Genomic DNA, 23,773 nt, shown 5'->3' with positions numbered 1-23,773 from the left:
CTGCGTTGACTTGAAAACAGTTTTTCAAATTCATACTTTTAGAACAGGCCGTTTAGAAAGTTTAGACATAACTTGTTCCACAGAGGGCTCAATCTCAGGTTGTTGACTGTGCTGTTAATGAAGTAGGTTTCTTTGAGATGTTCAGGGACAGAGAAGATGTCAACCGTCAGAGAAGATTATTCAGCAGTTTCAGGAGCTTTAAATGTGGGAGTGACAGACTAAATGTGGGCTGCACAGCCCACTTTGCTTGTTTTGGTTACTTTATCTTAAGTTACTCGAGTAAAAATATTTCATAAATCAAATCTTCCACTCAGACCTTCATGCCAGCAGGATGAGAGCTGTGCTGTGGTCCTCCTTCAGTAACTTATCTTACAAAGGCAGATTTTACAAACACAACCAGACTGTTTCTGATGTCTGAATCCAGTGAGATGAGTCAGCGTGTTTGGTCTGTGTGTTTTTCCCACGCTGACACAGAAGGCTGTTTTTCAAACCTCCCCTACATGTTATGGTTTCCCTCACATGCCTCTGCTGCCTGAGGTCTCATTAAAAACAAAGATAGATTGACTGTGTTGTTAATGAAGGGAGTTTCTTCGAGATGTTCAGGGACAGAGAACATCTAACATCCGGACTTTAAGCTGAAATTCAGGTTGAGGTGTGTTTATTACTGTGGCTACAGTGATCATAGTATTTAAAATGTTTTAAGCTATCTCTGAAGTATTTATCATCATTAAAAATGAACTAAAATTGTAAATTTTTTGTCCAGATATAAATTCTGGGGTGTTTTTCTTGTAAAATAAGCTGAAACTGTGTTCGAGGTTTCCCTTTCCCACCATCTCTGGCACCCACGGCTCCAAATGTAGACACACAAATCTTTAAAGTTGGATAATAAAATCATAGTTTCGTTGTGTCTGTGTGCATTCATGATAATTTTCATGTCATCCAGTGAACAATCTGAGCATGCTCAGGATGGGGGGACTGAATCAAAGTCAAGATTCGATGCAATTCCTTAGTTTCCTTAGATAGGCCTTTTCTTTTTAAATTGGCTTCTATGAACACAGTTGGATCACAATGACAAAGTGCCCTGAGACGACTTTGTTGTTAATTGGTAGTATACAAATAAAGCTGAATTGAATGGAACAGCTGTGTCTTATTAGTAATTTTGAATACAAGGTTTTTGACAGCTGGACACATCAGGGTTTGAGTTTATTCCTGAATAAAACTTTATTACTGGAAGTTAATGAAGCATTAACCTTCATCTTCCCTCGCCAGGAGGACCTGAGAGGAACCTGTCAGAGGATCGCGGAGGCGGTGCTCGGCAGAGACGATGACTGGCAGATGGGAAAAACCAAGATCTTCCTCAAGGTGCTCCTGCATTAAAAGGCAGTTCTGCTGAATTTCAATGATAAAGACAAATGTTTTTTTTTTTTTTAATTATTTAACCTCTTTTAGTTTTTTCTTTACTTGATTGTAGGGCTGAACCAAATTTCATATCTCAATATTTTTACCTGAATCATGATATATATTTCAATATATTTTTTTTGTAAAGTTTAGTTTAATTTAATTTATTAAGATCCTTATTAGCTGAAGCAAAGCCACAGCTCTTCTTCCTGAGGTCCAGAACAGAATTAAACATACAGTAAGAAAACAGAAAAAACAGAAAACATTAAAGCAAAACAAAACAAAAGCCATGTACAGTTTATAAATCCTTCACATGTAGCCAAGTGAGTTTTACGCTTCCTCACATCCTAATATTCACAGTATGAGACACTATGTCATGTAACCATGTGCTAATCCTGATCCTGATTTATCACATAAAATCTTCCATCAGGATGACAATAAAAACATACAGCCGAGATCAAAACTGAACTTTATTTCAAGTCTGTTTTGATCAAACTATAGCCTTTAAATCTTATTTAGAACCAAAAAATACAAATATGTCTCATGACATGAAAGCAAGAACACATACATCAACCGTGTTTGTTTACTGAGGTCAGATTCCAGAAAAATCTGGTAGCATGTGGATCCTCCGTGGAGCTGAAAGGCTCCTCACTACTTCACCACCACTAGAGACTCTCAACATGCTGCCAGGCTGCAGTTTTGTCCCCTAACATTCATGTTTAGAAACTCCTGTTCACCCCAACACACACACCTGATGTTTGGTTTGTTCAGCAGATGAAACTCTTCATCTTCACATTGAGTTTCTGCTGCTTGATTGACTCATAAAGTTGTAAAAATGTACAAAAGTGGCTGAAGATTTTACAGACCATGTTTATCCTGCTCAGCTGCAGCTTACTGGGAATGAACCAGTTCATCCCTGCAGTAAAGCTCTGCTGTGATTGTTTCCAGTTCATGTCAGCTGATGGGAACGGGTGTGTGTTTTGTTTTCCGCCCTGTGTGCATGTTTTTTCTTTTTCTTTTACTGTTTTATCTGAGAGTGTGGTGCACACGCATAAAACATCTTTCCTGTCCAGTATGGGCAGATGTTGTTGTGGGGTCAGAGGTCACTGGCAAGGCATGTATGTTAGCGGGTCACAGTGGGGACGGTGTCACTTTCTTTCCCCTGAGGTTAAATGAAAATATCAGCTGATCATAACTGAGGCTCAGCTGTTTATTTTCTCCTGCACAACGCCTTCTGTCAAAGTAGTTCTTTCCGCAGAAAGTTTAGTTTTACAGCGTGATGACGTGTTTGTACTAAAAAAATAGTTGTAAGAGGACAGAGATACAGCTGCTACCTGCTGTTAAACTTTCACACGTTCTTTAGATGTTGCACATTGACTCTGAAAGTTATTTGATGATTTTACTTCAGCTGATTGACAACATGGAGCATAATATCACTCTGTAACTGTTTAAAGCTACAGCTGGGTTTATCCCGACTCATAAATAATCATTATTATTATTATTATTATTATTTTTATCATAAGGCTGTTTCCTCAGAAATGACTGAAGCTGTTATCTGAGGTTTCTTTGTCACACAGAGGTTTTAAGTTGAGGAGTTGAGTGTAAAGTCATATTCCTACTAATTCCTGATAATCTGATGAAAACAACAGAAACCAGTGCAGTCATTTACACCAGATTCCAGTTTCTTTTGACTCTAGAAAAGATTAAAACATTACATCTGTGTTGTAAAATACAGATGTGGTGAGAGCGTCATCAGCTGTTTCTGATACCAGTACAAATGTTCAAAAGAATCAGTTGCGAAGAAGACTGTAAATAGAAAATTTTTCTATTCTTTCTCTGGAAGTATACGTACTTTCCTTGTCTGGGTGCTTCTTTTTCTGCATGAAAACCAAACACACACTGTAACGGGATGAAGACAGGAAGGTTTAGATGGATCAGCCAGTAGGTGAATGTGAAGGAAATCAGTTGATTTTCTGGACGTGAGGTTTATCTCTGTCAGTTCTTATTCGGCTGGATGGGAAGCACAGCAGGAAGGAGCGAGTGCAGAGGTTGAAAGCAGGGCAGTACCCACACTTCCCCCACAGGACGTGGCCAGATCAGCCAGAGGGTGGACGGACAGATCACAGGACAAGGAGAGATGGGAGAATTTTTCTGTTTATGTTCATTTGTCATTCATAACGGCAGAAAGCTGCCAGATTAAAGCTTCTAGGGTAGTTTTGAGTCAGCCATTTCCTGACTTCAGAATGACTTGGTAATGGACATTTTCCATTTTTAGCCGTGTTATCTGGAAAAGCAAACTGCTTTGTTAAGTCAGCCCAGTGGTCTTTATTGGTATCCAAAAATTTAGCTTTCTCACTTTGGTTTGTGCCACTTACCAGTACGTTTTCCTTCTACTCTTGAAGGATCACCACGACATGCTGCTGGAGATCGAGAGAGATAAAGCCATCACAGACAAGGTTATCCTCATCCAGAAGGTGGTTCGAGGTTTCAAGGACAGGTAGGTCTTAAAAAACTTAATCTCACTCTTTTTGCTGAAAGCAAGAAACTGGTTGTTTTACTGTGATTAAACTCTAAAATGTTGATTATTCTTATAGAACAATGCTGTTTATTTCTCTTAAAATGTTCAAAGTTGGATCAACTATTTCATTTGCTTTCATCAGATCAAACTTCCTGAGGTTGAGAAAGTCGGCGATGTTGATCCAGAAGACGTGGAGAGGCTATTGCTGTAGGAAAAACTATGGAGCTGTGAGGAGCATCTTTGTTTTACATCCATGTGGCATGTGTGTTAATGAGATATGAGCATAGAAAAAGCAACATACATGAAGTATGTCTCAACATACATTAAATGTCAAAACATACATTAACGGCCTAGGTGGTATTGTAAGTAATTAAATAGTATAAGTGAGCAGCCGACTGTGGCTTAACGTTGAGCATGTGACCATAAATTTTTCTTCTTCTCTTGATTTGCGTCTCTTCAGATGCGAGCGGGCTTCTCTCGCCTCCAGGCTCTGGTTCGCTCCAGGAAGCTGTGTGCCTCATATCACGTGGCCCGTCAGCGAATCACCGGTTTTCAGGGTCGATGTCGGGGCTTCTTGGTGCGTCGGGCTTTCAGGCATCGACTGTGGGCCGTCATCACCATCCAGGCCTACACCAGAGGCATGATCGCCCGCCGACTGTACAAGAAACTGAAGGGCGAGGTAAACACTCAGTAGTGGAAACTAATTCACAGTTTTGTTCAGTCTACATGATTGGTTTTAGATTTTTACAAAGCATAAATGTATTATACATACTGTACAGTTTAAGTCATTTTTGTTAGTAATTTTATTTTATTTTATTTTATTTTTTTTTACCAGATTTTAATGCGACTCCTTTCTCTTCTCTCAGTACCGCAGGAGGCTGGAAGCTGAGAAGATGCGTCTGGCTGAAGAAGCCAAACTGAGGAACCAGATGTCTGCAAAGAGAGCGAAGGCTGAGGCTGAACGCAAACACCAGGTACACATATTTATAAAAAACTTTTAAAAACATTTAAAAAATCTTTAAACCCATTTGTTCACCTTGGTCTTTAGCACAGAATGACATGTTGACATTTTGATCGGGTTTTAGTTTGATCTGATTTTATTTTATTTTTATAAAAGTGTATTTAAAATGTTTAATGTCTTTCATATGCCGTTTATTTTAATAGCTTTTAATGTCATGTGCACATTTTAGCACTTTGTTCAACTTTGTTGTTTTAAATTGCGTGATAAATAATAATGCAATAACAACTATGGCTGATTCCTTAATTAAACATTGCATATAGTTTAAAAATGTGTTATTCAAGCATGTCATTCAACTCAGTATAAACATTTTAGAAAAGCAAAGTAGGAACATCATTGTATAAAATTATAGCAAATCATCCAAATTTTTAAAAATAATGCCATAAAATTTGGACTAAAACTAACAGGAAAACAAATTAAGCTTCAGCATCTGATGATTTAATAAAATTCAGACTGTCCTTTGACTCTCTGTTTGTCTGCTGCAGCACCAGATTAAAGTCAGGATTCACTCATATTGTCATAAAGATATCATTTCTTTTAATAAATAATGTTTCTGAAGAAAAGCAGCCAATAATCTGCTTCATTTAGACTCTGTAAATATGTTGACTGTTGCACATTTCTGGTGTTTTGTTTTTATTACATTTGAATGTAAGTAAAACTATCTAAAGTTAAACTTTGGACCAAGTCTTGGCTTAGATTAGTTTGTGTTTGGATTCATGATGAGAAATCACAACCAGATACTCTCCATCTTCCCTTGTTGCTCTTCTTGTTTACTGAAGTCAACTCACAATACTCCACGTTTGCAAATGATGATTCACAGTAAACATTTTACTACAATGCATCCAAATATGTGTAACATGCAGCTGGTTACAAACAACATTCATGATCAACAAGTCTGTTTTCCATGAAAAAAAATCTTGTTTCTTCTCCTCACACAAAGGTCAGATTTTTTCTTAACATAAAACTGTGTGATTGACGATCATTGGAGCAACATTATTTTAACTTTTTGTATGTTTTTGTACTGCTGCAGAAGCAGAAGGACACTCTTCATGCTGTAGTTGCGTACATTGCTGTAGCAGGCACAAAACACTAGTAGGAGCCTTGTTTTTGTTGTTGTTTTAAAGTTTAAACGACTGCATGTATTAACTCACTTTGTCATCTAGGAGCGACTGGCACAACTGGCCAAAGAGGACGCGGAGCGAGAGAAGAAGGAGAAGGAGGAAGCCCGGAAGAAGAAGGAAATGGTTGAACAGATGGAGAAAGCCAGGATGGAGCCAGTCAACGACTCCGACATGGTGGACAAGATGTTTGGCTTCTTGGGGACAACGAGTTCCTTACCAGGTCAGGAAGGACAAGCTCCTGCTGGGTTTGAGGTTCGTTAAATAAATATATAAATATGTTAAAGAATATTTTTAACATAAATCCTTTTGCATAAAACACCAGCTCATAGTGGTTCATTATTTAGATAGCAGACACTGAAACTGCTGCCTCTGCAGGACTTGGAGCGTACCCATCAAGAACTGATGGAGGAAGATCTGGATGAGGCTCTTCCTCTTCCTGAAGATGATGATGAGGAGGATTTGTCAGAGTACAAGTTTGCCAAGTTTGCTGCGACCTATTTCCAGGGTACCACCACGCACACGTACGTTAGAAGACCTCTCAAACAGCCGCTGTTGTTCCACGACGACGAGGGAGACCAGCTGGTAAGACGCCTTCGATTACTTCCATCTGTGCAGATATTAGTTGCTGGTTGAGGTTGGGTTAGAAGTGGTCTTTATGAGGGTTTTAGCATCATTGAATATGTTAAACTTCAGTGAACGGAAAAACAAAAAACAAAAGAGATATTAAATTAGCTTTTAGAACTGCACAATCTGTCTTTGGTCAAAACGGTGACGAACATTTTGTCAGGTGGTCTCATAAATGATGTAATCCCAAACTGTGGATTAAAGTGCAGCATTGGTTCAAAACACTGCAGTTAAAAGATAGTTTGATTTAATCTTGATTTAACCAGTAAAAAATGTAATTTGAGATTAAAAATCTCTTTATTAATCTTGAAGCCCTGACAAACAAAGTGACAGCATAAGTTAAAACAACGCAAATATAAAGATGTGACAAGTATGTAAACTTTTACACAGAAGACAGACAAATTAAAACAATGTACATCAAATAATCTTAATATAACGATTTTTATGTTAAATAAAGTTGCTTTGACATCATACCATAAGGTGAGCTTCTTTAAATTTACACAGTTTTAAATATATTTGAGTTCCCTTGTCTCACTTCATCACAGGCTTTAGGAAATGATAGCAGGACTAAATCCTGAAAGAGATCACAGCTTTCTGAGGTGTTTAAAAAAAAAAGTATTTAGTTTCATAGATAAGTAGGCATTGTAAATAAAACTGCCAATTATTGAGTCTATATGTAGACAAGGTAGAAAAATTAACCATAAAATAAGCAGCGATGAAAAGAGGTTTAGAGTTAGTAATAAGTTAGAGAGCTCTGTATAAATAAACACAGCAAGATTGCACACATGTAAACAACATCAGCGTAAACATGACAGTGGCAGCTAAAAGAAACAACTTAAGACAACTTTAGCTTAAGTTTTATTGTGATACAAAACCGCCTTTGATTACGACTGGAGCTTCATCCTTTTGTTTGGCCTGCATCGGAGCAGATTCCTGTGGCCCAAACCCACATGGTAATTTCAGCCAGCTAAAACAAAAGCTAATGCAAAGTGAAATTAGTCACATCTTTAGCCTCGTTTTGCCAGAGTCAGATTTTGGATAAATTGTGATATCTGTAACTGTACTCTCCCAATATTGCTGACTGACTGTGCATCAGTGCCTATAAAACCTTAAAATATGACTTAGACAACTTGCTATGAGGCTAATGAAGCGAACAATATGAAACGGAAGCACCAAGACTGATTAAAACAGGAACAAACATAACATGGCATTCCTACAGAGAAAAACTGAGCCAAAGCTAAACATACTGTATCATTCCTTTCAGGCTGCTCTGGCAGTGTGGATCACGGTGCTGAGATTCATGGGAGATCTGCCAGAGCCCAAGTACCACACAGCCATTAGCGATGGAAGTGAGAAGATCCCTGTCATGACCAAGATCTACGAGACGCTGGGGAAGAAGACCTACAAGAGAGAGCTGCAGGCTTTGCAGGGGGAGGGAGAGGTGGGGACAGAATGGACAGTTTTAGTTCATACTGTACTTGATTCACTGTTTGTGGTTTTACTGTAGTTAAAAGAAGCTGCACGAACTTTAGGATATAGGATGTATTCTCTGATGAAAGTCACAGAGGATATCCAAAAACTTAGTTTGAGTCTTGTTACATTTCCTTTTACTTCACCAAAAACCCAAATTTATTTTTAGTGTCTTTCTTATTTTACTTTTACATGAATAAATAAAACTGACAAAGCAATTTGAATACAATAAAAGAAAGAGTAAATATACTTTAAGTTTTTATTAAAAGAATAAAACCAAAGCAAAACATAAATGATAAATGCTTATATATTGTATATTATCACGAAACAGGTATCGTTTCATTATTGTTGAAAGCTGGAACCAGGTATGTCACATGCAGAGGGAAAAGGTTGCAAAAATAATCTTCCTTATTTTAATTAAAAGGAAACTAATGCTAACTCAAGACCAGTAGGAAGTAATTTCACATATAACATGAACTTATGCTCTTAAAACAGATAAACTGTTAAACTGAATTTACTGTTGTCATGGCGATTATGGCAAGACAAAGCATCAAAAAGCCCTTTAATTTTTTCCTTCAGAATTTCTGATTTTGACTATAAACTTGGCAGATATCTTTGTGATATGTGTGCTATGTAAGCTGTCACTAGATCTTCTCCCTATTATTGTTTTTCCATACAATTCATATTGTTTTTATAAATGTTTTATAATTCAGTTTTTAGATAACAGGTCACATCCATGATGTATTATGAGTGCCACCAGCAGAAAAATCTGACTGCATGAGCTGTTCTTCTGTCTCGCTTTCAGACGCCTCACTCTGACAGCGTCAAGAAAAACAGTGTCAGACACAAACTGGTGTCGCTCACCCTGAAGAAGAAATCCAAGATCACAGAGGAGGTAAGACAGAGAGAGAAAGAGAGAGAGAGTCTGTTGTTTTAAAAACTGAATCTATTTTTAAGGATTCCTCTTCTAGTTGCAAAAGGACTTTTAAAAAAAGGGAAATTGTGTGTGATGTATTTCAGGTCACCAAGCGCCTCAACGATGGCGAATATGGTCTCCATGGCAACAGCATGCTGGAGGATCGGCCGACATCTAACCTGGAGAAACTTCACTTTATCATCGGCAACGGGATCCTGAGGCCTGCACTGAGGTACATTAACCAGTTAGGTGTCATGATGAAGCTCAGGTTATAAAATTCATTGTTATAAGCAGCGTTACACTCCAGCACTCGTGGATGGAAGAAACAAAAGCTACATCCTTCACAAATCTGCCAATAAGCCAGTTTAGTTAAACATTTCTGCAATAATGAAGAAAGAACATTTAGTCCCCAGCTTAACTTGAAGATTAAGGCCTGCGTTTATCTAACTGCAAAAAAGAAACTTCTAATCAGGACATGTCTAAAAATCTGTTCTTCAAGCTTGAACATCCATCTTTCCATATTCTGTGCCTAATCCACTTCAGGGTTGCGTGGGGGGCTGGAGTCTATCCCAGCCTCTATCAGGCGAGAGGCGGGTACACCCTGATCTAACTTAGACATTTGGAGTGTCAATAAGAATTTATTTATACTCCAAAGAACTTAAAATTGGGCTTGATTTGAAAAGGTCAAGCAAAGATTGATCTAATTTTCCTCGGTTGCATAACTTTGTGCATTTGGATGCTTCTTGTTTTATTTATGTTGTAGGTAATTGTGAAGACATTTGTAAAAAGAGTAATTCTCTTATTCAAATATCAGAATAAACTAATTTCTTTGTTACGTGATGGTGAATTGGGTATTTTTATTTGTTAGACATTTAATTTTTTTTATCAGATATAGAATTAATTAACAATGGCCTACACTGTAATTACTTTGTAATGAAAACATTTTTTAAAAACTATTATTTAGTTCTGATTATTTTTAGTGTCAGAAATGTAATACTATTTTCAGCAGCGTGTTTGGACATGAATTATACCTTATAGGCTCAGTTCAAACATCTTCACTTGAACTTATATGTTTACTGTTGGTCCGAAATTCAGCTCCCAGCCGAACATGTGTAGCGTGTACATTTTCCCACTCGTGGCTGCTTGTGGTTCAGTGTGCATCAGATGTGTGTGTGAAGTGTTTCTGATATTAAATACATAAAAATGGTTCATGAACCTGCATATCACCGCTCATGAAGACAAGTGTAGTTGTTGCTAATAAATCAATCCATCTTAAGACATTTCACTGTTAAATTTAAATGAGACAAAATCAGACAAGTTTCACTATTAAACTGCAGGCATGTCGCAGTGGTTCAGTTCAAACACCGAAGGTCACCGAGGCCGTCACACCACAAACTAAACTGCCTCGGTCGAGCAGGGTATTGAAGTTGTTCTATACCATCATTGTAATATATAATATTATTGTTGTACAACTAAAGTTTAACCTCTTCAGATTTTTTTCCCCTCCCCATGTGAAAGTAGGTGAAGTTGAGCCATTAGCTTGTTTACCTGTACAGGAGAAAATGATACCTGTATTAATAAAATGATGTGTGTTTGTGTGTGTGTATGTGTGTTGGTGTCTTAGGGATGAGATCTACTGTCAGATCTGTAAGCAGCTGAGTCAGAACCCATCCAAGAGTTCTCATGCTCGCGGCTGGATCCTCATCTCGTTGTGTGTTGGCTGCTTCGCACCATCAGACAAATTCGTCAAGGTCAGAATTTCACAAGTTTGTTTGATTCTTCAGGGGATTATTTCTGCTGATCCCCCAGAATGTGTCAAAAACAGCTCAACTAAAAGCTGTTGTGTTTCCTTTTTCTTGCAGTACCTGAGGAACTTTATCAATAGTGGACCACCAGGTTACGCTCCGTACTGTGAAGAGAGGCTGAGACGAACGTTTGTTAATGGGACCAGAACACAACCTCCATCCTGGCTGGAGCTGCAGGTGCAAACACACACCGGTTTGGTTGTGAATGGGAATCAGTCAGTCACAATGTTTTTGTTTAAAATTTGTGATTAGTAAATATTTAAAAATGTTTACATGAACACTCAAACTGAATTTCTTGCAATTTTCTTCAGAAAATGTGATCATTTAGCTGAAAGGCACCATAGAAACAAAGCTTAGTTTACGTCTGTGTTTCCTACACTGCAAATAATTGCAGAATTTTAAGTGAGATTTTGGCTGTGTGGAAATATTGTAGCTTGAAACAGGGGATTTATGAGTCATTAAGCTGACTCACACCCTGACTTTAACATCCAGGCCACCAAGTCAAAGAAGCCCATCATGCTGCCGGTGACGTTCATGGACGGCACGACTAAAACACTGCTGACCGACTCGGCCACCACAGCCAAGGAGCTCTGCAACGCTCTGTCTGACAAGATCAACCTGCGAGATCGCTTCGGGTTCTCGCTGTACATCGCGCTGTTTGACAAGGTAAGCGCACACACACACACACACACACACACACACACACACACACACACACACACACACACACACACACACACACACACACACACACACACACACGCACACACACAGGTCTTCTCTTATTTAAAATATGTTTATTTATTTTTTCCCTCCATTGTTTTTGTATTTATTCTTACATTTACTTTGTTTTATTTGTGCAAAGTAATCATAAACTATCTATATCTGATACATTAGACATATTTAAATTTTTCTAGTAATACCAGTAGAAAATGAGCATTACTTAAGTTCTCCCTCTTTCTCTCTTTTATTGATGTTTTGTAAATGAATCATTTATAATATGTGTATGAGTTCTTGTGACACGCTTGTATGTAGAGCTGGCACGCTGCCACTCATCCCACAGAGTTTATTTTTGAACTCTAACCTTGCTACAAATATTTTTTCCACCTTTTACTTTTCTTTTATTTATACAAAAGGGGTCATATTAATCCATAATACCCATTAAACAAACCTAGTAAATAAGTAAATTAAACAAAATTACTTTGCTTACATAATAAATGTGTAAAAAATCTGATCTAGAAGTATTGTGCTAAATGTTGATTGTTTTAAACAGTAATTTTCTTTCTAAAAATAAATAACTTTGCTTTAAATAGAGCTTTACTGATATTCCCTTAACAGCTACTATCCAGTAATGTGCTTTGTTTGCAGCTGTTGGTTACAGTTTTTTTTTAATGGTACTAGGTGGAAACTCTAGTTATTTTATTTTATATAAGATAGAAAAGTGTTGCAATCTCCTCCACCTGCAGGTCTCCTCTTTAGGCAGTGGGAACGATCATGTGATGGACGCTGTGTCGCAGTGCGAGCAGTATGCAAAGGAGCAGGGAGCTCAGGAGAGGAACGCCCCCTGGAGGCTGTTCTTCAGGAAGGAGATTTTTACACCGTGGCACAACCCCACTGATGACCAGGTCGCCACCAACCTCATCTACCAACAAATCGTCAGAGGCGTCAAGTTTGGAGAATACCGCTCTGACAGGGTGACCGCATTTTTTTTACTTCGTGGTTTATTTTTAAGAAAATTTTGAAATTTTAGGAGGTCTGTCTCTATGTGAAGCCTCTGTAGAAGCTTTCTTCACAGCAGAAAGCAGAAAGGATGATACAAAGTTTTTCACATTTCTCTGAAGTGAAGTTTTTTGCTCTTGGGATAACAGAAATCTAAACACACTTATGTATATCTGTGTCCTTATCTCTCCAGGACGATCTGGCAGAGCTTGCCTCGCAGCAGTATTACATTGACTATGGTTCAGAGATTCTTCTGGAGCGCCTGCTGAGCCTCATCCCGTCGTACATCCCAGACAGAGAGATCAGCACCTCCCGGACTGTGGAGAAATGGGCTCATTTCATCATGGCTGCACATAAAAAGGTTCTCATTGCAGTTACAAAGTCTGTCCGTGTCTGAGCTGATGTTTCTTCAACCAGGCTTGTAGGGATGGCTGTAACTGTGACCACTAAAATAAAGCATTCAGTAGGTGTAAGGTGTTTCTTTTTGATCAGACAAAGAAACCCTTAAACCTAGAATTGGAGTAGACAAAATGAACCAAGTCACGCTAAAGGATTCAGTGGATTGTCAAGCTGTATACATTTATGTTTGCCTTAAGTTGCATTGTCTGTCTGTTTTATTACTTAGAAAGACCATGACATTTTCATCATTCTCAACTTTAGTTTTAATATTAAAATTATAGGCTGCTAAATTAAAGTGTGAGAATAGCATGTTGGAGCTTGGTGAATAGTGACAATAAATTGCAGTAGTACTGGAGAGAAAGTGGCAATAAGGCACTTTATTTTCTATTCTCTGTCTGCTCAGGGCATCTACACCCAGAAGAGGTTTGATCCTCAGAAGGTGAAGGAGGAAGTGGTGGACTTTGCTCGCCACAAGTGGCCTCTACTCTTCTCTCGCTTCTATGAAGCATTCAAGTTCTCAGGTGTGAATCTTTTACAACTCTTTTTGGTTGTCATAGAGATGATTTCCTTAAATACAACTGTTAGTTTTACAACACAAACATACACAAACCAGGTTCTTGAGGTGGTGGGAATCAATTCGAACAATTCTGTAGAAAAGAAAAAGATAATTAGACACAAATGGCCACAAAAAGGAAATGGACTAATAAGGTCACAAAGGATGATCCTGTTTAGGACATTTTAAACATCCATGATTCCTCCAGTCCATCATCACTGGGTGCTTTCATTATTAACTTTGCCATCTCTTCTCTCAGGCCCCAGTCTGCCTAAAAATGACTTGATTGTTGCCGTCAACTGGACCGGGGTATACTTTGTTGATGAGCAGGAGCAGGTCCTCTTAGAGCTCTCCTTCCCAGAAATCACTGCAGTTTCCAGCAGCAGGTGAGAAGTATTTTGTCATGTTTCTCTTTGATTTTCTCTCTTTTAATTGCTTATTTCCCAGTACTTGGTTTCTCTTAATCACAATGTCATAAAGTCTTTCAACTTTAAACAAGTAATATTAAATCACGGTTTCCCCTAACCAAGCCGATTAAGCAAAAAACCTAACTCATAGTATCAGATCAGAAAGCACTTTTAATTCTGCTGATTATGATTTATAGTGGTTTTAATGGGTCCTCTGGAAATGTCATCACACAGTCACTACATCTTGTTGTTTATCCAGGGGAGGGAAGTTGCAGGGTCAGAGTTTTACTTTGGCAACCATCAAAGGAGAAGAGTACACCTTCACCTCTAACAATGCAGAGGACATCAGGGACCTGGTGGTCACGTTTCTTGAAGGTCTAAGGATGAGGTCCAAGTTTGTGGTTGCTCTGCAGGACAATCCCAACCCTGGTAAGTCCTAACCAGATGACACTATATAGACAATTGTTTGACATCCTGTATCCATATATCACATATGATGGAAAAGTTGCTTTCCATGAAAACAAACAAAAACTCAGTAAATGTTATTTTTTACACAGCACACAATGATCTGTGTATTCAACTACCTGCACTTTACTCAGCATTAAATAATGTGTAATCATAAATATTCTATGACCAACACATTGACTTTCCTCAGCACATGCTGCCCCAGGATTCAGTGTTGTTTTGTGGCTATATTTAGGAAATCTGGAAGCCTTTTCTGTGACATAAACAATTTTTGTTTGAGTTTCAGGGTCAAAACACTTCCTAAAATGTTTTGTTCATACATTAAATTCTGGGTATATGTATATAATCTGTTGTTAGATACACACTGTATCATGTTGTGTTTTATTTGATATTTTAAAGTGTTTTATTGTCATCAAAGAGTTTAACTGTTATATCAACTTTTTGACTTAAATACTTTAGCATTTTTTTAGTTTGTTAGCCTAAACCTAGCCAGCAAAAATACTTTTACATAATGTCGACTTAAATACAGATTCATCCAACACCTTTACAGAAATGTTTTACACTGAACCTGTTGGACAGATGACTCTCGTCCCCACAGTGAAAACTATGTTGTCCTCTTCTCACAGCGGCAGAGGATTCCACGTTCCTGAGCTTTCTGAAGGGAGACCTGATCGTGTTGGACCAGGACACCGGCGAGCAGGTCCTCAACTCTGGGTGGGCACATGGAATTAATGAACGAACCAATCAGCGAGGAGATTTCCCAGCTGACTGTGTCTATGTCCTGCCTGCAATGACCAGACCTCAGCAGGACATTGTGGTAAGGGAGAAAAAGCACAAACTTAAAATTCTCACCTTTACACAACAACATCCTTTTCCTATTATCATTCACAGAGAAGGCTGTAAATTCATTCCAGTTTATAAGCAACTCTTTTGTTAATTTGTTAATTTATGGTTACAAGCTTCAGCACAAATTATAGTTTAAGAGATGCACATTCCCAAAAAAGCCAAAAATATTTCTTTTACTTGTTTTTCTAAGTGTTTAAAAAATGTTTGAGGACTAATACGAGTGATTTTAGATAGCAAAACCAAACTGAAACTGAAGGAAACACAAGAAGTATCAAGCTAGATTCTGAACAATCTGCTTTGATTCCCAACTAAAAATGATCTTTTTATTATATTTGCAATTAAAACTAAATTATTGTGATGGGGAAAAAAATGGGGACATAATCCTTGATGACTGCATCTGAATTAAAGTTTACACATCTAACTTAGAGAACAACTTAGTTTGACTTTTGAAATATGTGTTTTATGTTAATAATTCCACACAAAGTGGTGAATAAACTTCAATAAAATTTAGTTTTCTTTTTCCAAACAATCAGGCTCTGGTGACCATGACACCAGACCAGCGACAGGAGTCGGTTCGGGTTTCGCAGATCGTCCTGCCTGAGTCGGAAGACAGGGTGAAACCCTACACACTGGAGGAGTTCTCTTATGACTACTTTAGGTACACAGATGGGTTAAACATATATGTACCATAGACCTAGTTATGTATGCTTGAATTCAAGCAGAAAACTGTACTATGCTACTTCCGCATCTGCATACAAAAAAAGCAAAAATGAAGTTTTTATTTTTACCTCTCAGGGGGAAAAAAAAAAGACTTATTTTATAACACATCCAGACTCAGTTTCAATTCTCCATCACCTTTAATCGCTCTGCATACCGTTTTCCTGAGCTTGAAACACCACAATAATCTTACCTCTTTAATAAAGTTTGGTTATGCTTTTAATTGTTCCTGACATGTTAATAATGTATCCTGCTGCTTTCAGACCTCCTCCCAAACACACTTTGAGCAGGGTCATGGTCACTAAGAACCGTGGGAAAGACAAATTGTGGAGCTGCACCAGAGAACCTCTCAAGCAGCCGCTGCTGAAGAAGGTTGTTAACCATGAGGAGCTGGCTCAGGACGCCTGCATGTCCTTTATAGATATCCTTTCAACCTATGATGTAGGCTAATTTAAGACAGGTTCAGACAGCAGCTGGCATCAAAAAGCAAGTTCAATGCGTTTGGGTTTCTTTGAGACTGTTTGCTTGGTAGTGATCTTAAATTTAAATTTTATTTCTTTATATTAAATAACTAAAACTGAAAGCAATCACGGATTGGTATAGTCATTAAAACATGTAAAATCCTTTGCTACCTGGAAAGAATGCACACACACTCTGCCTTACATTAAGAAATAAATGAAAACAAAATAACCATCCGTTTTATTCCTTGACATTGATCCTACCTATGATGAAGTATATGGGAGACTACCCTTCTAAACGGACGCGCTCAGTCAACGAGCTCACAGACCAGATCTTTGAAGGAGCGCTGAAGGCCGAACCTCTAAAAGATGAGATCTACTGTCAGATCATCAAACAGCTGACAGACAACCACATCAAGTGTGTGAACTGACATAATCACAAAACCAGTTTACATAAGATTTATTTCTTATTTTCTCTTTAGATTTTAGTATGTAAACATTTGACATTTTTTAAAGTAAATTAGACACAGAATGAGTTTTCTTCTCTAGCATTTGTGGCTTTTGGCAGGTATTAATCATCCATCTCAGTAGCTACAGACAGAATCTTCTTCAGCTCACGTTTCTCTGCAGAAGCTGAATGTGAGTTTTATGCTGTTGCAGGTACAGCGAGGAGAAAGGCTGGGAGCTTCTGTGGTTATGTACTGGTCTTTTTCCTCCCAGTAATGTGTTGTTGCCACACATCCAGCGCTTCCTCCAGTCCAAAAAACACCACCCCCTCTCTGCAGACTGCATGCAGAGACTGCACAAAGCTCTACGGTAAAACTTAAGACAACCACTTTGTTTTTAAAACCCTATTTTACTAAAACTGTTTCATTATTATTTCTGATGATTTGGCTCATGAATCTGAAAACAGAAGCACAATAGCTGAAAATCAAATGAGAATATTAAAAAATTTTTAAAAAAGTACAAAAAAAATAGATGCACTGGTGGTGAAAAGGTGTCAGAGGTAAATATAAAAAATGGTTGTTTATTCAGCAAAGAGAATTATTTCTGCCTTCTTCAGTTAAAATCATTAACCTGGAGCAGGACTATTTAATTTGGTCCTACAAGGGCAAGTGTCCGGCAGGTTTTCAATGTTTACCTGCTCCAACACACCTACATTCTTCACAATAATTTTAGTCAGACGTGTTGGAACAGGGAAACACTGAAAAACTGCAGGACACCAGCCCTCGCAGGACTGAATTAAATAGCCCTGACCTAGAGGAAAGTGATGTCAGGTAGAAATAGGCCAAAAACAACTGCAGAAACAGTGAGCAGAACTAACCTTGTTGTCCTGATTAAAGAAATGGATCCAGGAAGTATCCCCCTCATTTGGTGGAAGTGGAGGCCATCCAACACAAAACGACTCAAATCTTCCATAAAGTCTACTTCCCTGATGATACAGATGAAGTAAGACACACTCAAGCACATAAATTTACACTCAACAATAATCCGGTACATTTAAATCTGTTTGTTGTCTGGAACCTGCAGGCATTTGAGGTGGATTCCAGCACCAAGGCGAAAGATTTCTGTCAGAACATTTCAACCAGACTGCTGCTCAAATCTCCTGAAGGCTTCAGCCTCTTCGTGAAGATCTCAGACAAGGTTAGAGGTTTCAGATTATTCTTCAGGTTTTTAGCTGTAGGTCAGGACTTTTTTTAAGCCGGTTATGCGATGGGAATGGCAGGACAAACATTATAAATTTATAGTTATAAATTGTGTATGCTCACTAATGTCATTTGACTAATTTAAATATGGAGGCAGTATGATAGCACTGGGTCACAAATGTTAATTGATTATGCAACAGGAGACAGAAGCTAAACTGTTCATGTACTGTACAAACTGACTGCTTACATTCACAAAAAGGCTGCAGTGTTGATGGCAAGGTACATTAAAATAGTTGGGAAAACCCCATAACATCCTGTTAATCAGGGTTAGACTGACACAGGAGGGTGCATTATTTTTGGTTGTGCACCACAACTATACAAGCCACGTGCACATGCATATATATTAGTGCATGACAATTCAGTCAAAAACTTAGTTACTGCCAAAAATATTCTACTACTGCAGTATACAGCTGATCCAGTCAGAAACAGCTCACATAGGGACGGAAAGTTCTTTTAACAACCACAGAAAGCAGCAAATGAAGTGGTCTCTGGGCAGCTCACACCATACAACAAGTAAACAATGCTGCTGTGCACGTGAAAGAAATTGAATGGATCACCTGCGTCATTTGGAAATTTTTATTGATTATATAAATGAATAAACACACATCACTGACAAATTAATATTATTCTTCTTAAGAAACTTCATGAACCTTATGGAAAAATGAAATGTTACCTGAGATTGAACTATTTTTAAGCCTCCCCCTTCGAGTAGCAGCTGAACGTCTTTAGGGGAGCTCATCAGCTTTTCAGGGGAGCCGAGCTCCCCTACAATTTAAGCCATTCTGTTAATGCAGTCCAGGTGTTTCTGAAGATAAACAGGTGAAATATAATATAATATAATATAATATAATATAATATAATATAATATAATATAATATAATATAATATAATATAATATAATGTAAACAAGTCGATGATCTAGTGTAAGTCAATCCTGTCATGTGGATGTGTCGTGTAAGGGTGACTTCTGGTTGTATAAAGATTTAATTGCTATTGTATTATTGTATTTTTGCATTTGACAAGTTGAAACAGTGGGAAAAAAATTACCATATTTGGCAAGAAGCGGTTTGGACCTTAAGGAAATACAATATACAAAATTTTGATTTTATTAGTAATTTCTTGATTAATGTCCTTCAGTCTGTTGCTATATTTGTAAATCTGTGTGTGTGCTGTGCAGGTGATCAGTGTGCCGGAGGGAGATTTCTTCTTTGACTTCGTCAGACATTTGACAGACTGGATCAAAAAATCTCGACCAGCTAAAGACGGTTGGTGACTGAGTCGGTTCGACCTCTGCAGATGAAATGTTTTTTTGTGTGTTCAGTATCAGATAACAGCAATACTTTGTAGTTTGGCTTGTGTGAAAATGTGACATGAAATATAAAATAGAAATGTTTCTTATCTGACCACAGGCGGACTGGCTGTTGTGTTGCTGTGAATACATAAGAATCTGCCATTTACTGGCAACACAGGGATTTTCTTCTTATTATTTTATTGCTCTCTGTACTCTTGTTGATTCAGAGATTAAATATGTGTATTTCGAGGACTGTAGAGGATAAAAATTCTACCTTTGAAGCTCATATCTGACATTTTGTTTTACTCCAACCTTGCAGGAATTGTTCCCTCCCTGACTTATCAGGTGTTTTTCATGAAGAAGTTGTGGACCAACACGGTTCCAGGGAAGGATTCGTTTGCTGACTCCATTTTTCACTACTACCAAGTCAGTGTGACCACGCTCACTGTTATCATTTTGCTCAAAAATTTCAATTTTTTAATTATTATTTATATTTTTATTTACACAATTGCTTTACTCCTGCATATGTGATAAGAATCTTTTCTTTCATCCTTCTTGCTCTAGGAGCTGCCTAAATATTTGCGGGGCTACCACAAGTGTTCACGAGAAGAGGTTTTCCAGCTTGCAGCGCTAATCTATCGGGTCAGGTTTGAGGATGATAAATCCCACTTTCCTACAATTCCCAAGATGCTTCGGGAGCTGGTTCCTCAGGACCTCATCCGACAGATGTCCCCAGATGACTGGAAAAGGGTAAAAATACCCAGAATTCCAACTGTGTAGCTGCTGCCTAGTGACTCTTCAGATACTTAAACCAGCAGCTTTTAAAAAACTCATTCTCAGTCTTTGTAATGGTTACAGTCTGTAGTTGCGTACTTCAACAAACAAGCTGGTAAATCAAGGGAGGAGGCCAAACTGATGTTCCTGAAGATCATCTTTAAATGGCCGACTTTTGGCTCCGCCTTCTTTGAGGTCAAGGTAAACACACCTGAGATTCTTGCCTCTCGTCACTTCATCGCTACAAGCAGCCTTTTCCTAAATCAAATTCAAGCCTCTTCAAAGGTCAGAGTGATCTGGACTTAACAGACCTCAGGTTATAGTAGTGTCTCTAATTATTTCCTCACCTGTAAGCAATAGATCAAGAAGATTTAATAATAAATAAAATAAATACATAAAAAAAGAGATGATAACCCAATTTGATGTCTGCAACAACTGAAACATCTTTTCTTCTTTTTGTAAAACTTGAAGCTGAATTCCGCATACTGTGCAGAGAAACATATTTTACATGTGAAGTTCTGAGTGACAATATAAGGAAAAATCTTTATATTTTGTAATGACATGAAAATGTTTTCTTTTCAGCAAACCACAGAGCCCAACTACCCAGAGATCCTGCTGATCGCCATCAACAAACATGGAGTCAGCCTCATTGACCCAAAGGCGAAGGTTGGTGTTCTTCATGCAGAGATGTTCAAGTTGCCTGCAATGCTTTTCTTTTAGTCTCCATTGATAATACACTCATTAGTTTATAGCAGTTAGTATCAGAGAGAATTAAAACATTTCCCTCTCTGCGTTCATGCAGGACATCCTGACCACCCACCCTTTCACCAAGATCTCGAACTGGAGCAGCGGGAACACCTACTTTCACATCACTATTGGCAACCTGGTCAGAGGAAGCAAACTGCTGTGTGAGACTTCACTGGTGGGTGATATCAGCTCCAACCCGCCTGTAGTAAAATTAACTGTAAAAAAGATTTAAATACTTTATTTTTTTATATATTTTATTTTTTTCAGCCAAGGGTGCAACAAACATAAATAAAACACATATTATTCTGCCTAATTCCTAATATTCTTCTTAAATAATTTGTCTTAGAAAACAACAAGAAAAAAATCAAAGATGCATTTTTGGTGATTTTTAGTATGTTCTAAAATGTTTTAAACTTAACATCTTATCATAAACAGTAACTTAAAATTGATGATTAAAATTAATTTTAGTTCCATCAGCAGAAATAAACACAAATATTAAATACAATTATGTTGCAAGGTTATATATAAAAAAAAAACCTTACCAAACAGAACGTGTATTGTGTGCATGTGTGTGTTTTCACACCTGCAGGGCTACAAGATGGATGACCTGTTGACCTCTTACATCAGTCAGATGCTGACCGCCATGAACAAGCAGAGGTCTGGACGGGGCCACAGTAAGTGAACTTCTTACTGGCAGGAGGCTACTGAACTCATCCGCCTGCTGCGGCCCATTGGTCAACACTGCAGCTGGGGGCGGACCTTCGCCCACCATCTGTGGAGGATGAGCCGCAGTCCTTCTGCTAGTTCAGAGGGGTCAGAGCTCACCGGAAAAAGTTCAGCTACGAGCAGCGACGATCCCGGTGAAGGCCCCAGCAACTATTACCACTACAAATATGATGAGGATGAGCTATCCAGTGAGGATGACTACCTCTGAGATCTCCTAACTGTCCATCTTTCTACTTTGGTTCCTAGATTCAACAGCCTGATCTGCTTGCATAGCAATCGTATTCAGTAAGTTGTCCTTCCCTCAAGAGCCTGATTTAAACCAGAGTTCAGTTAACTTGTTGGTTGGTAGGTTTAAGCAAAAAATTGTTATATTCTTTACTGGTTCTTCAACTATTAGGAATTGCCTCTACATATAGTCCGGATGTAAAAATAACCTGATAAAGTATCTATAAATGTATTCAGTGGAGACGTAATTGTCCTTATTCCTGTTGATTTTTCCTTCCTTGAGCAGTATGTGAGCAAGTAGTGCTTTAAATTTCCTTCTTTGGCTCATTTGAAAGTCTCAGTGCTTAATTTGTTGAACACTGCAGCAGTCTTCTTTGACCTCTTATTGTTCATATGCACATAAATAGGCACTACATGAAATTTTACCACAAAGCTTAAAGACAGCCAATCATTCAATCAATCAATCGATCGTTCAGCTGAGCAGTCTAACCAGGTGGATCTGAGGTTGAATAAAAAGAAACCTGGTTAGTCATGTAAAAGTTGGACTTGTTGCATGCTTCCTGAGATCCACAAACTCAAATCGTTCACTTGCACGGCTTTACCATGCTCACACAGAAAGTCCAGTTAGAAATATTTGTGTATCCGAGTTTTCTGTTCTTTCGTCTTGGCGGCACTTTTAAGGGTTAAATCTCTTCCTCACTTTGATTTTTTTTTTTTTTTCTTTTTTTTTTTTTTGTGTGTTTAGAAAGATTTTTCTGGCCTTAACCCCAAGCAGTGTAGTTAAAGTGATCATAAAGTACTTATTAAAAATTCTGCTGTTTGTGTAGCTGTAGAATCAGACCTGTAATGTAGTTCATCTCCCAGCCTATACTCTAGGTTTGTTGGTTTCTTTTTATTTATGATCTGACAAATCTGACATTGCTAAGGTGGTCATTAAAACTTGTGTACAGATGAAAAGCTCCAGAGAAGCCGTTCATACCAGTTAGTCACACTCAACAGCTTCTGGATGCTTTTTTTTCTTATTTCACTACATTAAATGTCATCAGTCTGAGCAGATGTTGACATTTGTGGATATAAACTGCGCTTAAATTTCCCTTCTTAAAACTTTGTTCATTTAATGATCATGACAATTTCCTTTGTTTCCAAATTTTTAACATATTTTTGGTGAAAATAAATTTGTAATCAGATAAATCTACAATCCAAAGTACAATATTTTATATGATTTTTTTCACTTTGTAAATTTGAATATAAATGTGTTAAAGTAAAACAAACTTCATCTTTCTCCTCAAAACTTGATCGTTGTTACAGACTGAAATCCTGTTTTCCTCATTTCCTTCACTGTTTAATATAAAATCTACCCTGCTGATCTAACATCAGCCTTTTTTCTTTCTTGTCACCATTCTGCCTCGCTGTTGATTATTATTAACCTGCACAAGAGTTGTCTGTATGATGAGCAATACACTGATAGTTTAACTGTGCCAATCACTTCAATTTGATAGTTTCTTTGAGAATGAATGTAAATTTGTGTTTGCTGCCTGTGTCGCTGTTTTAATGGTGTGGTGATTAGATTTTATTTGGCTAACTCTTCTTGACTGGTCATATTGTGCTGTTGCTTTTGTATAAAACATTAAATAAGTTTTGTCTGAAGTGAATGACATCTGAATGTATTTACCACAGCTCGGTCTTTGTTCTTATGTGGCACATTGGTTGATGTTGGTATACTGTTTACCACCTTCTTTGTGTTGCTTTTTGTTTTTTTGTGCTAGCCCTAAAATTCACTGTAACTGAATTTTCATTAAGGCATTACATCTACCTCAAATAATCAGACTTCAGACCTCGTTAGGCTTTTCTAAACAAAAGCAAACATTAA

The 23,773-nt window shown here is 37.8% G+C and overlaps 1 protein-coding gene across 7 annotated transcripts in view; it reads left to right on the top strand.

Moving 5' to 3' along the window:
- The window catches only part of myo7aa (myosin VIIAa), a 47,230-nt gene extending 24,622 nt beyond the window's left edge, over positions 1–22,608 (top strand). For 3 of the 7 annotated variants that reach the window (XM_041995857.1, XM_041995858.1, XM_041995861.1), the window contains 32 exons: positions 1,270–1,362; positions 3,801–3,895; positions 4,059–4,143; positions 4,377–4,595; positions 4,783–4,890; positions 6,098–6,307; positions 6,431–6,637; positions 7,944–8,120; positions 8,955–9,044; positions 9,170–9,297; positions 10,690–10,816; positions 10,928–11,047; positions 11,363–11,536; positions 12,337–12,564; positions 12,783–12,950; positions 13,392–13,509; positions 13,801–13,927; positions 14,208–14,377; positions 15,040–15,230; positions 15,793–15,917; positions 16,240–16,397; positions 16,699–16,852; positions 17,095–17,250; positions 17,778–17,883; positions 17,965–18,078; positions 19,318–19,405; positions 19,751–19,857; positions 19,996–20,181; positions 20,290–20,406; positions 20,788–20,871; positions 21,008–21,127; positions 21,542–22,608. In XM_041995857.1, the coding sequence (XP_041851791.1) occupies positions 1,270–1,362; positions 3,801–3,895; positions 4,059–4,143; positions 4,377–4,595; positions 4,783–4,890; positions 6,098–6,307; positions 6,431–6,637; positions 7,944–8,120; positions 8,955–9,044; positions 9,170–9,297; positions 10,690–10,816; positions 10,928–11,047; positions 11,363–11,536; positions 12,337–12,564; positions 12,783–12,950; positions 13,392–13,509; positions 13,801–13,927; positions 14,208–14,377; positions 15,040–15,230; positions 15,793–15,917; positions 16,240–16,397; positions 16,699–16,852; positions 17,095–17,250; positions 17,778–17,883; positions 17,965–18,078; positions 19,318–19,405; positions 19,751–19,857; positions 19,996–20,181; positions 20,290–20,406; positions 20,788–20,871; positions 21,008–21,127; positions 21,542–21,634 (4,443 nt within the window). In that variant the 3' untranslated portion in view covers positions 21,635–22,608. Of the gene's footprint in view, positions 1–1,269; positions 1,363–3,800; positions 3,896–4,058; positions 4,144–4,376; positions 4,596–4,782; positions 4,891–6,097; positions 6,308–6,430; positions 6,638–7,943; positions 8,121–8,954; positions 9,045–9,169; positions 9,298–10,689; positions 10,817–10,927; positions 11,048–11,362; positions 11,537–12,336; positions 12,565–12,620; positions 12,624–12,782; positions 12,951–13,391; positions 13,510–13,800; positions 13,928–14,207; positions 14,378–15,039; positions 15,231–15,792; positions 15,918–16,239; positions 16,398–16,698; positions 16,853–17,094; positions 17,251–17,777; positions 17,884–17,964; positions 18,079–19,317; positions 19,406–19,750; positions 19,858–19,995; positions 20,182–20,289; positions 20,407–20,787; positions 20,872–21,007; positions 21,128–21,541 lie in introns of those variants that run through there. The other 4 variants (XM_041995859.1, XM_041995863.1, XM_041995860.1 and 1 more) reach the window with 3 other exon arrangements.
- Positions 22,609–23,773: the final 1,165 nt, after the last annotated feature.

Source organism: Melanotaenia boesemani, chromosome 9, assembly GCF_017639745.1.
Source record: "Melanotaenia boesemani isolate fMelBoe1 chromosome 9, fMelBoe1.pri, whole genome shotgun sequence".
In the NCBI taxonomy this organism is placed as follows: domain Eukaryota; kingdom Metazoa; phylum Chordata; class Actinopteri; order Atheriniformes; family Melanotaeniidae; genus Melanotaenia; species Melanotaenia boesemani.
Note: the sequence above shows the minus strand (reverse complement) of the source record. Positions and strands in the feature narration are given on the sequence as shown.